The sequence below is a fragment of the Myodes glareolus genome, chromosome 8, assembly GCF_982192425.1.
Source record: "Myodes glareolus chromosome 8, mMyoGla1.1, whole genome shotgun sequence".
In the NCBI taxonomy this organism is placed as follows: Eukaryota; Metazoa; Chordata; class Mammalia; order Rodentia; family Cricetidae; genus Myodes; species Myodes glareolus.
In genome coordinates this window covers 6,008,809-6,022,561 of record NC_142033.1, presented here as the reverse complement: position 1 = coordinate 6,022,561, position 13,753 = coordinate 6,008,809, and the positions used below count along the sequence as shown (strand labels likewise).

Here is a 13,753-nt window from a genome sequence, read left to right as displayed (position 1 = left end):
CTCCTCACATGTTGGCATCATTGTTTCTGCCTGAACTGAAATGCTAGCGAACGACAGAGCTGGAGCGGAGCTGTGCTCGGCTGTCCCTCGGCTCAGCACACTTGGGATGGAGCAGCACGGCCCCAGGGCCGAGTTTGTGTTTCCAGCATTCGTTAAGATGGCTAGCTACAATCGACAACATAGAGCATAGCAAATATTACGGAGCCCTACTTGGGAAGGATCGGGAACTCCATCCAGTTTTGAGTCAGGGAAAGTGAATGTACAAATGTCCAGTGGCCACCATTAGGTTGGCCTGCTGGTGGAAGAAGACTGCCGGCGCCGGAGTTCTTGATTTCCCCACAGCCTCTTTGCCTTCTTGGCAAACTGTCCCCTCCTCTCATGCACCTGTTGCTCACGCGCGTCAGTCGAACACACGCACCACTGTTCTAGGCGTGAGTTCCAGGTTTTACTTAGAAGGGAGGGCTGTCAAGAATCAGCCAGCACTCACGCACTCATGCTGGGCGAGCCACAGGATGCTGTGGGCATACGACCTCCAGACTGTTTGTTTTCATTGTAATTTCATCTGTACAAGTATTTACTCATGTTGGGTTTGGATTTGATTGCAGACTTCTTTGCTCAGCTCAGCACAAAGGTGCGTATCTTGGCCCTCAACAGCAGCCTGGTGGACCTGGTGCACTACACAAGACAAGGTCTGCAGCGGCTGAGACAAGCTCCCAAAACTCCCTAATACAGGCTGGGATTACTCGATGCCTTGGAATGTCTTTGCACAATTGGAAGCCTTGATCAGTGTAGACAGCTGTCCGGTCGGGATGGCACACTCAAGTGAAACACCATGAGATGGCCCGAATGCTTGCCCACTCAAGCTCACAAGAGCTGTGTGGCCGTCGGTTGGACACTGGAGCAGAGCAATGGTGGGAGATGACCTGCCTTTCCTAACGGGAGGACAGAGGTGCAGTGGAGCCTAGCAGGCACATGGATGGTCTAGCGACATTTCTGTTTGCAGAGGAAAGGACGAGAAGTAGTTTCTGGTCCACGGCAGATTCCTGTCATCTCAGTGGCCGCACAAGTTCACTTCCAGAAGGAATTTTTTTTTCCAAATAATAATTTTTGGTGAAGGGTTTTATGGATATATATTTTTTCTTTTCAAGTTTTAAAGAAAATATTGTTTAATAAATTCTGATGGCCACATGTAAAGTAGAAGTCATGAAGCTGCACTGTGCCTACTCCCTGCGGTGGACAGTGGCTCTGATGACAGAGATCATCATTTAGAGGATGGGAGGGGCCGCCCGCCCCCGCCCCTGCCCCGCCCAGTGCCTAGAGTCCTGCACTCTGTCTAGCTCTGGCTCCTCGGGTCCATCCTAGGGGAGTGGCAGCGTCTAGATCCAGGATCCATCTTACGGTCTTCCCCACATCCCAGGAAGCCCTGCACTCCCTCCCTCCCGCCACCACACTCCTGGAGAGCGACTGGCTAAGCAGCACCACTGATTGATTTTTACATTTCCCATGGTGCATGTGGGCAAAGGGAGCCAGTGTTGTTTGCCCTGGGCGGGAGGCGGGCGGACTTCCTCTTCTGTCTGCCAGAGTCCCAGGTGCTGACAGTGTCGTGGCAACTTGTGTCCTCGGTCAGCGAAAGTGAGGTCTTCCTACAGAGGCTGTATTTTTTCTGCTACAAATTATTTTATATTTATAGCAAAGCTCAACCTTCCAAAGCCTTTGATTATCCAGGGGATACTGCCTCCCCGAGAGGATATGGAGATTTGGGGGGTGGGAATCCACTACCACACACCCTCAGTCCAGACCGACTTCTCAGGTACGGTGATTGGATGATACTGAAGACTGTGATCTTCCCAGCCATTAACACCCCCCCCCCCCCGCCCCGGTTAAACCAAGTCCACTTTGAGAGTAGAGAATTCACACCTGCCCATACGCACAGGCCTTTCACTGAAAGTCAAAAGTGATTACTGGGATGCTCTTGAGCATAGTGTTTTTTAAAAGCCAATCCTCTATCCCTTTAGAAAGTAGAATTTGCACGTGTTATGACTGTTTTTTCCCTCACCCCTCCCCGCCCCCGTTTCCACTTGCTACCAGCCATGCTGTGTTTGTATCTAGAGATTAATGGAGATGGAAGAGCCATCTTAGTGAGGGTGTCTGAGGTCCCTGGGGTGGGAGACACTTCTGGTACCTTGGTAAATCCACACAGGGGCTGCAGGTGAGTGTGGTGCCAGGTGTTGGTGCGACACTCCTGGGCCTCTCAGTCTTTTGGATGGAGCCAGAGAATGGCTACCCTGTGCATCTCCGAGCACAGGCTGAGACCGACGAAGCAGTTCTTTTTATTAATGTTTCCTGTAAAGTACTTGTCCCTGAGCATGTGGTCAGTCGTCCCCGGCACGGCGTCACCTCTCGAGCAGAATCTGGCTTGTGTAGTCTCGTCCGGTCTTTCCCTTCTCCCATGGCTGTCTGTATCTCTTGCTGTACCGTGGAAACAAGCTGCCCGTCAGTTGTGACCGGTTCTGGTCTAGACACAGTTTGCCAACGCGTGTGTGTGTGTCCTGCCAGTGGGCCACTGTGCCCCTTGAAAGAACAGGCCGCCTCGTCCTTTGTACTGGATGTGTTTTCTCAACTCTGTATACCCCAGTTTCATTTGTACCTTGAAAACTAATGAATTTGGACAGACCTGTTTGTACCAGTTTGGTCTGTAGATGAGAGAGAGAACACAGCGGCCGGTGGGTGCTGTCGCCCACTCACTGCAGAAACCTGAAGATGGTGTGAACAATCTGCACTTTTCACTATATGCTCACTATTCCCAAGGGCAACACTTTCCCAAGGCGATTCATCCGGAAGGACTCTAAAATTAACCCCTTGAATGTGTGGTGTTATAACCGTAGAAGAGTATATACTTCCTGCTGAGGGAGGCAGTGTGTTGGAGAGTGAAGGTCAGTCTTGCCCTTGCCTTCCTTACAAAGGGTGTGGGTGGCCTGTCTGTCTGCGATAAAAAGTAGACGGACCGACACTCTTTTTTTCCCCAAGTGTTGAATATTTTTCTTTTGGAAATAATTAAAACTTGATACATGTAGAAGTCCTTCTAGATCATAAAAAATCCTGTCGCTAGAACCGGTTGCTCTCCTTCATGGTGCCAAGAGGGCAGGCCCCGTGGGAGCAGGGAGGAACAGGAGGGCCCAGCGAGTACTTGTCAGTGGTCCCCTATGATTGCACGGGAAGTACTTGATTTATTTTGTGGATGTTTTGACCAAAGGGTTTGTGTATCCTCTGGACAGAAAGGACCCCACCAACCCTCTGTGTGCTCTCTAATTCTAGGTCTTAGGACGTTTAGAGTGGGCTCTCCCCCCATCTTAATTGAAAATGTGCCTTAACTGACACCTTACGTATTCATGTTAGGGGCAGGACCTCAGCCTTAGGATTCCTGCTTGTAAAGCGCTGTGTGCTGCACATCTAGGGTTCCCGATGCAAAGGATGAGATTCGTTCGTCTAGATGTATTTGTGCCTTTGACCAAACAGCTTCTGAAGTGATGCTCTTTGCTTTGCCACGGCTTCAAGGGCTGATGTTTACTTTCCTGCTTCGTCAAGTCTGAGGTCTATCTGTGTGCATCTTAAGGTAAATGAGTTGGGCTTTACAAAAATATCTAAACTCTTTCCATGCCCCCTGCAAATCCCTCCTCTTGGTGATCTGCCTTTCCCAACACTATAAATCCACCACGTCGTTGTTCATTCTTTACCGCTGCTTAGAGGTGTTTAAATCTCCCGAGACTATTGCGGGCTTCTTTTAGAGACAGAGAAGTGTAGGTTTTTCTCACTGAGAATGAGCCAACTGCTCTGCAGCTGTGGAGAGGGTAGGCTCAGTTTGGATGCCTCCTTCTCCTTGCCTCCTCCTGTTGGCTTTGGTCCATTTGGAAATAACGGACGTGAGGACTTTTCCTGTGCCTTAAGGGATGTTAAAGGGCAGAAGGGCACGATGTTGGGATTTTCCTTCAAAATCTGTAAGTGGTATTTCTGCCAGGTGGTCCTCCAGTGTGCGGTCCAGTCATGCTGGCTTCCCACTGAGAACAGTCACCTGTGGCCACACTCTCTGATGAGTGACAAGCACATTTCTTCAGGCGGCTGTGAGTTTCCTAGGGGTGAATCACACACTATATTCTGTTCCACTGTGCGTCAGACATTGCAGTCACTGTGATGACCAAAGTGCCTCTTTCCCTACCTAAGAGGGAGCCAGAGGATGGGAAGGAAGCCTAGAGCTCCCTGCGAGCCTGGGTATTGTTACATCTGTCCATAGGACGGACACTGGAATAAGATCACTGGCACGCAGGCCACGCTGCATTGCTGGGCCGCACCGTGGTTGACCTGAGGAAGATGAACTCGCTTTGCCTAGGTGTTTTAGCAATACTCAATACGGGCAGTATTAAGTTTGCCTTTTGTTCAGGCCACGATGTGTATTGCTAATACTGCACACCCTCATGATCTTATGCTGCGGTGTGTGCATGTCTGTCCCGAATCTTGTTTTAATTTTTTCTGAATGTGATCATGTTTTGGATGATACCTGAGCAGGGTTGCCTTTTTTATTTATTACCATTATATATTATATTATATATTATATATTTTCTTTCTTATAATGTTAGAGGAAAGTAAAATCTTGGTATTATTAAAATTGCTTTAAAAAGGAATAGGTTGCCCAGGTGATACTGAAAATCACTGGTTTGTTTTTCTTTGATTACCATGGAATAATATGCAGCTGTCACCGACACGATAGCTGTGGGCAGGCTGGGGAGCATTAGTGCCCCCGGTGAAGATGGAGAGCAGCAGAGGGGAATACCACATTTTTATCAGCTTCAGCAATGAGACTGCAAACTTGGGGCTTTTGTGAATAAAATTAGCTGCCTTGTGGAATCCTTTGAAAGAGGCAGACATGATCTGTGAGAATTTTTTTTAAAAAAGAAAATCTGCAAAAGATCTTTCCAAAGATAATGTGCCACGGATCTTTCCAAAGATGGTGTGCCACAGATCTTTCCAAAGATGATGTGCCACGGGTCTTTCCAAAGATGATGTGCCACGGATCTTTTGTTCTCTCTGTAAGGAGGATTAAATGCTGTTTTAAATGTAATTGACTTGTTCATCTTCACAGTCTTTCCATGAGATCAAACTGTAGAAAAAATATTTAATAAAAATGTAGAGAAATCATTGGAGTTGAAGCTCGTTTTTATTTTGCTCAAATATGGTGGTGCTTGTTTGTCAGGCCAGGGTCTGTCTGGCGCCAAGGCCAAGCTCAGGCTCACAGGCCCTCCTGCTCTGCCTTCCCAGTGCTGCCACAAATGGCCACGCCAAGCAGCATGCGAAGCTGCCGGCTCCAGTCAGCGTTGTCTCTCACGCTCCCATGACTTCCGCTGCATCCACGGTATGTTCAGATTGTTGATGTGAGGAAAGGAGGAAAGAATGCCACGTCACATGCTAGATGCCTGCTTTCAGTTTGCTGTAGCAGACAAACTGTGGAGTCTTCAGCCAGCGCTGAAGGACTGGAGGCCGTCTGCCTCTAAGGAAACACCTCAACAAGGCTCGGGCTCCTAGCTCTGTGGCTTTGGACATGTGACTTAACCTCTCTGGTCTTGTCGTTCATGTGCTTTCTACTCCATCAGACTAAAAAGGCCATGAAGATTGGTTTAACCCCATTTTCAGTTTTCCTCCTCTTAGCCTTGATGACACAGACCCATGGAACAAGCCTGTGGTAAAGGTGAGTGGTGTTGGTGTGGGGAGGGAGGGAGCCTATGCTGTGGACACAGGTCTCAGCTGAAGCGGCCTTGAGAGATGAGCCATCCAAGACAGTCCTCTGTGTGATGTTTATTTCACAGAGACTTGTACGCTCTCACATGTCAGCAGTGGCTACACTCATTTCACCAGCCGTCTGTTAGACGCCGAGACTTTGTCGGGATGGCACAAAGCAATGACTCTCAACCTGTGGGTAGCGACCCTTTGCCAAACTTATATCTCTGAAAGTATTTGTACTATGATTCATAACAGTAGCAAAATTATAGTTATGAAGTAGCAATGAAAAGAACTTTATGGGGGGGGGAGGTGTCACAGCATCAGGAAGGCTGGGAACGGCTGGAATAAAGGAGATGTCGTGAAAAGCCCTAAACAAAGTGCAGTGATGTGTCCATCCCTGTGCGTACAGGAAACAGGGCCCTAAACAAAGTGCAGTGATGTGTCCATCCCTGTGCGTACAGGAAACAGGGCCCTAAACAAAGTGCAGTGATGTGTCCATCCCTGTGCGTACAGGAAACAGGGCCCTAAACAAAGTGCAGTGATGTGTCCATCCCTGTGCGTACAGGAAACAGGACAAACAGTGCAGAATCCCCCATACCGACCATTCTGGGTGCAAGTGTAGGGAAGCGGCACACATCTGAGTTTCAGGGTGTGCCTCTCTGGACAGCTGCAGTACAACCACGGCGCCACTGCAGAAGCTAAGAAGACTTTACATTCAAGTCCCCCGCTGCCGTCCAGGGCATGTGTAGGTTTTTAAGCATGGCCGCAACCATACTGTGCGTTTTCTGTGGCCGTTGTGTCCGAGTACGGTGGGGGGCACAGCCCAGGCAATGTTCTGGCACTGCACCGCCGTTTGCACTGTCTCGGTGAGCATTTAGATGCTGTGGGGGTTTGCGTTACCTGCAGAGCCCTCTGTCTAGGGCTCACCAGAGCGATTTCAGTGCTCAGATTCCTTGGAGGTCTATGTTCCAGTTGTTTGGTTTTAGAAGCAGGGCTCTGAGCATTTGTGGTTTCCCGGCAGACCATGCTCTGCTGAAGCTGAGACTCAGGAGAGACACCAAGGCTCTGATAATGGAGGCCTCTGCCCTTCTGACAGACTGGAGTGTGGGCCTGGAAACACCTTCCCAGACGGTTCTAGTTTAGCTGTAAAGGTCACGTGTCTGCTCTGGATAAACGCTTTAAACCCCCTTCCCTGTTACTGGACTCCGAAGAAGAACCAATTATGGGTTTCTACATCTCTGCTGCTAAATATTCCTGCAAATTACAGTCTAAGTACCACCACATGGCACCACAGTAAAAACAATAGCCAAGGGCCTTGGCCATCCTCACAGGCCCACATTACTGGCTGCAGGAGACCGTCAGTGGTCCATCCTCACAGGGAACCCACACTACAGACTCAGGAGGCCATCAATGGCTTTCCTATCTCCACTTGTGACCTTCACAGAAGCTGGAGCTTGGTCTTCAGGTCTGTGACTGGGACCAGAAGAACCTCTGGGGAGGAGAGCTGATTGAGGCGTTTGTAGGTTCCACCATGCGTCTTCCTGGAAGAGTCGAATGCACATGTTGGTGTATTTTTCAAGTCACCTTCAGGACTGGATCAAAGTTTATACCAAACTTAAAAGTTCTCTTGAGATGGGGCCTCACCACATATTCTAGGCTGCTCTTGAAAACTGTCTGGGTACGAGGCTAACCTTGGTTTCTCTATCTGTGTTAGTTTCTTTCTGTTGCTGAGATAAAACACCACGAGCGGAGCACTTCATGGGAGTCATCTTCCCTGTAGTTCCTGAGGGGCGTCCAAGAGCGAAGAGTGGCAGCTGAAACAGGAAGCTTGGGAACCCCGTTTTGTCATACAGGAAGTGGAGGGAGAACTGGAAGTAGGGTGCTTCCTCCAGCCAGGTTCCCCATCCTAAGGGGTCTTCAGCGAGGTTCCCCATCCTCCAGGGTCTCCAGCAGTGTTCCCATCCTAAGGGGTCTCCAGCCAGGTTCCCCATCCTACAGGGTCCACAGCCTCTCGGATGGCAGTACCAGCTGGGACCCAAGCGCTCAGATGTGAAAGCTATGGAAGGCATCTCCTTATTCAGACCACTGCAGCTCCTGACCCAGTTGCCCAGGTGCTAGAATTACAAGTGTGCCACCGCGCCTGGCTCAAACTTTAAAATTCCAATGTTACCGAATTACCCTTCTAGCAAGTATGGACTAGCTGACGTGGCAGAACGAGTTAAAGGGTTGGCCCTTTGGTAAGCAATACAGAAGACCTCTACGCTGCTCTGTTCGCACCTCTCCAGTGACAGATGAAGCAGGCCACTGGGCCACCCAGTTATTGGTCATTTCTTTCTTTGGTGCTGGGACACAGATCCCAGCACCCCAGTATTCTACCACTGAGCCATTTTATAACTAGTTTACATGGTCTAGTGAAGTGGTAGCTCTGAGTTAACAGAGCCATCTCCATCCTGCACCCTCTCAAGGCCACAGCCACCCCACAGCTGTAATCAAAAGGTCCTAGGGCAGAAGGTGGATGGAGTCAGGACCAGGGTTGGTGGGTGGCTCGGTAGGTAAAGGCACTTGCCACTAAGCCTGACAACCCGAGTTTGGTCTGTGGGTATGACATGGTGGAGAGAGCAGACTCCAACCCCCACCCAAGTAAACAATTTTATTTAAAATTAAGAAAGCTACCAGTCTAGCATCTGAGATGTCCATAGTTGAAAAGAAGGACCCATTTTAAACCAGGGCTCAGGTTGTCCTTAATATGCTAACAGAAAGAAAACCACAAAGTAAATACAAATTTTAACAAGCCTGTTTTGAAGTTAGGCTTCTCACTAGGACCAGTTTCCCAGATGTAATGTACAGAATTGGCCACTAGATGGCAAATGTTTCCTTTGGCTTTAACCACAATGACATTTCACACCTTGTAGAATTAAATAATCAAAGGTAACAAGGCCAGAGGGTGGAGGGAATTTAGAGAACTGAGAACTTTTTCTGGTGGAATATAATATGGCATAACAACTTGTCATAGCAGTGTATCAGGGTTTTAAAAAGTTAAAATCAAGTTACTCAAACCCCAGCTATTCTACTTGTGAAGCACAGGTAAGAAAGGAAAACAGTTCATCATCACAGCGTTCACCCACACAGTGGCAATGCTCTAGAGAGTCACCATGTGTCAGTGAGATGTGCTGTGTGCACGTAATGGAAGACCGTTTGGAACACGAGTCAAGACTACACTGCATTAATGCTACTCACTGCCCAGAAAAGGGCATATTTATAGATGGCAAACAGATCTGTGGCCACTGCCCAGAAAGGGAAGGCTTGGGGTAACTCCGGGAGGTGATGAAGCGTTCCAAGTCTGAATTAGGAAGAGCTGGCTCAATTCTGTAGTGTCACCGAGTCAGCACACAGTTATGAAAGTGTCCAGAGCTGGCCTCAAAGCCCTGCACTAGAACGGGGACTAGGAACCGGTGCTACCGCTAGGACCCAAGTGACCCAGTCGCTCCTGCCTCTGGTTCCCAGAGGGGAGGGGCAAGGGCGCCAGGGGCAGGGCTTTGCTCCGTTTTGAAGCAGTTACAAAGTTTTTGAAACAGTTACAAAGCTCCAGTCAGAATTCCTTCCTGAGTCTGGCTCTGCGCTGAGGCCCTTCTGATGACTCACCTCACCTCCGTGCTACTTAAAATGGATACTGTTAGCTTTCTAAACCTAAGATGCAATGTAACATTTTACAAACGGAACACATTCAGGGGAAAGAAAACCACGTGCAGTGGCAGGTTATCTGCACCAAGTCACCAGACTGGGCCTATTTTTTTTTTTTTTAATCATCAAATTCACTCAAGAAACTTTAAGGGTGATTTGACCAAAAAGTTCACTCAAGGAGGGGGTGATGGCACACAAACTTTAACTCAGGACTCGGGAGGCATACAGGTGAGTCTGAGGAATTGCTTGGTCTGAAGAGTGTGTTCAAGACCAGCCAGGGCTACACAGTGAGAGCCTGCATCTGAAGACAGTCAGCAGAACTCATGGGAATGTGGTACTGAGTGCGAGAATGGTGAGTGAGTCTTCACTCAGGGCAAGAGTGCTTTTCATTCTGGATTCCAGGGGGATAGCCACACTGCTGAGACACCTTACAGGTCAGGGCCTTAACAGTTCTGTGTGATGGTGCCCACCTCTCTCCAAGCCCTGGGAATGCTGAGGCAGGACTGTGGCAGGCTCAAGGCTGCCCTGAGCTATGTACTAAACTCAAGACTAGCCTGAGAGAAATTTTTGCCATCTCAAAAGCCAAAAAACTAAAAAGGAAGGGGTTCTGGAAGAAGAGTGATAATGCTGGCAACATTTCTGAATTCCGTCAGTACCCCTCTCCCACGCTGCCAGAGCAAGGAAGATACGAAATCCTTAATCACAGCAACGAAGGCATAAAACCCGTTCAATGTACATAGTTGTGCTGACTCACCAGGAAGGGGAACTAGAGTCCTAGGTGCTCCCTGAGGAACCAGCTGAAACTGGTACATTTCTGCCCACTTCAACACCAGGTGAGAATGAGGGAAATAAGGCAGTATATGAAACAGCTCCAAACCTGTGGAGCCCAAGACCATTCCGAGCTGGGCATGGTGTGAACACTAACTCAGCTCTCAGCAGGCTGGGGCAGCATCACACGGTTCAGGTCAGCCTGCACTACAGAGCTCTTGTCTCAGAACCCAAGGGTGAAGATGAGGTTCACTAGGAGAGGAAGCAGGGTCCTAGGTCTGATCCCCAGAATTGCAAATAGACAAAACCCAGCTCAACAAAGTGCCAGGCAACAGAACTGATATAGCCGGCAGACATTTCAAAATATACTGCTTAAAATGGACAACAGTCAAACTTTAGTGTACATACGCAACATACATACACACGGAATAGGAACATGAAATGTCAAACAGCCAAAGAGAATGCCTCCCTAGTTTGCTATAAAAAAGTTACATGAAACATTAGACTCTCTAGAAATATACACACACACACATTTTTAAACTCAAGAGACCAAGAAGAAAATGTAATTAATATTTACGAATATTTTATATGTAAAACTGGTGTCAGCAAATTAAGAGTTTGTTTTGTTTCCATTAGTATGGTGAATGCCCGACAAGCAACACATACATGTGCATACAGTAAGTAAAGAGAAAGCGCACCATGGATAGCCAAAGGGCGTGGCCACCACCTGCTTTGTTTGGGAGCCTCTAATGCCCCCAACAGTAACTCAGTGGGAACATCTTGTGCCTCGCACTGTGGTTTTCTTTTGGGAGCTGAATTGTCCACCTATGCAGAGTAATTCCACTCAAACTTTTTAAGTTATAGTTTAAAATGAGCTGAGTAGTACGTTTCTGTAAGGCATTTTCATACAGCTTTAGTTTGCTTAATTCACCCACTGCTCCTGACCCCTTCTCCCCTCCCATCATTCACCCACTGCTCCTGTCCCTCTCTCCTCTCCCTCCCCATCCTGCCCACTGCCCCCCTTCTCCCCTCGCCATCCTCTCCAGTCCCCACGTAGTCTCCCTACACTCCTCCCTACACTCCTCTCTTTTGTATTTCTTGTAGTCTACCGTCCCTCCACTTAGAGTTTGCGATTGGACTTTGAGATGGTAAGCTTCCACATGCTCTTCACACGCCCTTCCATCGGGCTGGCTTCCCTCACTCCAGTGTCTTCCATCTCCATGTGCCCCTCCCCAGCTTAAACAGATGACCTGTAATCTCTTATCTCTCGAAGCCTGGTAGGAAACCCCTGAAACATCCCTCACCAACACAGCATGAATTAGATACTAAACACTTTTTTAAATCAGTCATAGAGAAACAAAAGCAACAAAGAAAATTCTCAATTTTATCACTTACAAAAGCATTTTGGGTGGTTGCAACAGTCTCTCACGTAGGCATTTAACAACACTGTAAGGTCATAGTTCACTTGGGAATCAAGGAAATGAGTTATACTCCATAGGAGTAAAACATTTACTCAAACATTAAAAAAAATAAGCAATTAGTTACATAAAACAGTGAAAGACAACGGCAATTTGTTTAGAAAGTCCGAGTGTCAATATAGTAAAGTGTGACTTTATCAATCACTAAATGGGGGCACCACAAGGAGCCCCAAAATGTGTCTTGAAATAATGCTCAAGGGGTTGGGTTCAGTGCAATGATAGTCCCAGCTTGATGGCAGGCGGCGGCAAGTGCATCCCCTGAGCCCTGGTTTTCAATGCCAGCCTATGCGACACAGAGCGAGACCTCATTTTTAAAATTTTAGTCCAGTGGTGGTGGTGCACCTTTAATCCCAGCACTCGGGAGGCAGAGGCAGGTGGATCTCTGTCAGTTCAAGGTCAGCCTGGTCTATAAGAGCTAGTTCCAGGACAAGCTCCAAAGCTATAAAGAAACCCTGTCTTGAACTCCCCTCCCCCGCAAAAAGAAAATTATATGCAAATTCCTGCAAGGCTTGTGGTGGCGCACGCCTGTAATCCCAGAACCGGGGAGGCAGAGGCAGGCGTATCTGGGAGTCTGAGGCCAGCCTGGTCTACAGAGTGAGTTCCAGGACAGTCATAGAGAAGCCTGTCTTGAAAAAATATATTTCCCACTCATAATTTCAGTTTTTCAGCTGTTTACAGCATGTCCTGGTGTGAGCGTGAGGCGCCCTGGGAGCCCCTCTGGAGGCTTCACGCCTCGCTCTGTGCACTCACTCACCATCTGAGCACACAGTTCCTCTGCCCGCAGTCATACCTCAAAGCACGTCTGTATTTTTTAACCTGTAAAGAGGCCACCTACTCCTCTATTTATTCCCTCCTGGTGCTGTCAGACCGCCAACATCCCCTTTGTTTCACGTTCCTCCATGAATACCTCGTATTTCACAGGTGCAAGGGCACAGGCTTAGCATGTTAGCTGACCACTGTCTAGTGAAAATCAGAAGTGAGTACACCCAACATAAAACAGAAAAAGATTTTAAATAATCACACAAGACATTAAGATCCTTAGCTTGGACAATAAAAACAACAGGCATGGCAGTAACCACAGGTGTCCAGCCATCCATGAGACGAGAAGCTGACAGCAGCCACGTTTCAGGTCATCCTCCTCGCTCAGCTAGATGCAGCTGGTCTGCCAAGTGTTGGGATTAAATGCTTGGAGGGTTGGCTGAAGTACAGCTAGCTACCCCAGAGCACACTGACCCAGCAGAACCAGCTCCGAGGCTTACATCACACACATTACACTCGCAAGCCAGCATGCGCTGCTTAGCACCAATCCCTGAGAATCTGACTCTGGAACTCAGACCCAAATGTCTTTATCTCAGAGCCCTCCAAGACCCCTTGTTCAGGGACAGCCTGCCCCCGTGCTCCTTGACCCCCTGGGAAAGGGACTTCATGCCAGACACCGTCCTAATGCACGAGCCTCAGCTACTGCTTCCCCATGATCTAAAATGCCTGTGGTGGGAACAACCGCGGAGAAGGCCTAGGACCTTCTTTATGGCTGTCTGGGGGTCCAGGGCCTCTCTGGGATTTCTGCTGGGTGGTGAGAGTCTGCTGTGATGTTCTCCTGTCTTTCTGCTGCTTGCTGTTTAGCCTTTTATTCCCACTTGCTGTATATTTAAACTCCTTCATTTGAAACAGAAATCACGGCTATCATGGATCATTCCCTATACAAAAAAAAAAAAAAAAAATCTGGAACAGAAAAAAATAACTCAATATGGGGGCTTTAAAATTTGTTGGATAAAGAGAGCCTTCATCCAGTAACTGATGGAAGCAGACACAGAGATCTACAGCCAAGCACTGGGCCAAGATCCTGGAGTCCTGTTGAAGAGGAGGAGGAATTAGATGGGCCAGGGGGGGTCAAGAGAACCCGAAGAGATAGCTGACTCTGGACTAACAGGGAGCCTGCATGGGACTGGCCTCGGCCTTCTGCATGTGGGCGACCGTTTTTTGTAGCTTTGTCTGTTTGTGGAGCTCCTTGCAATGGGATCAGGACCTGTCCCCAGTGCCTGAGCTGGTTTTTGCCT

The 13,753-nt window shown here is 48.4% G+C and overlaps 1 protein-coding gene across 6 annotated transcripts in view; it reads left to right on the top strand.

The window, feature by feature from the left end:
• Aff1 (ALF transcription elongation factor 1) overlaps positions 1 to 5,190 on the top strand; it is a 160,191-nt gene extending 155,001 nt beyond the window's left edge. For all 6 annotated transcript variants that reach the window (XM_087908822.1, XM_087908823.1, XM_087908824.1 and 3 more), the window contains one exon: positions 606 to 5,190. In XM_087908822.1, coding sequence (XP_087764948.1) covers positions 606 to 727 — 122 coding nt within the window. In that variant the 3' untranslated portion in view covers positions 728 to 5,190. The remainder of the gene's footprint in view (positions 1 to 605) is intronic.
• Positions 5,191 to 13,753: the final 8,563 nt, after the last annotated feature.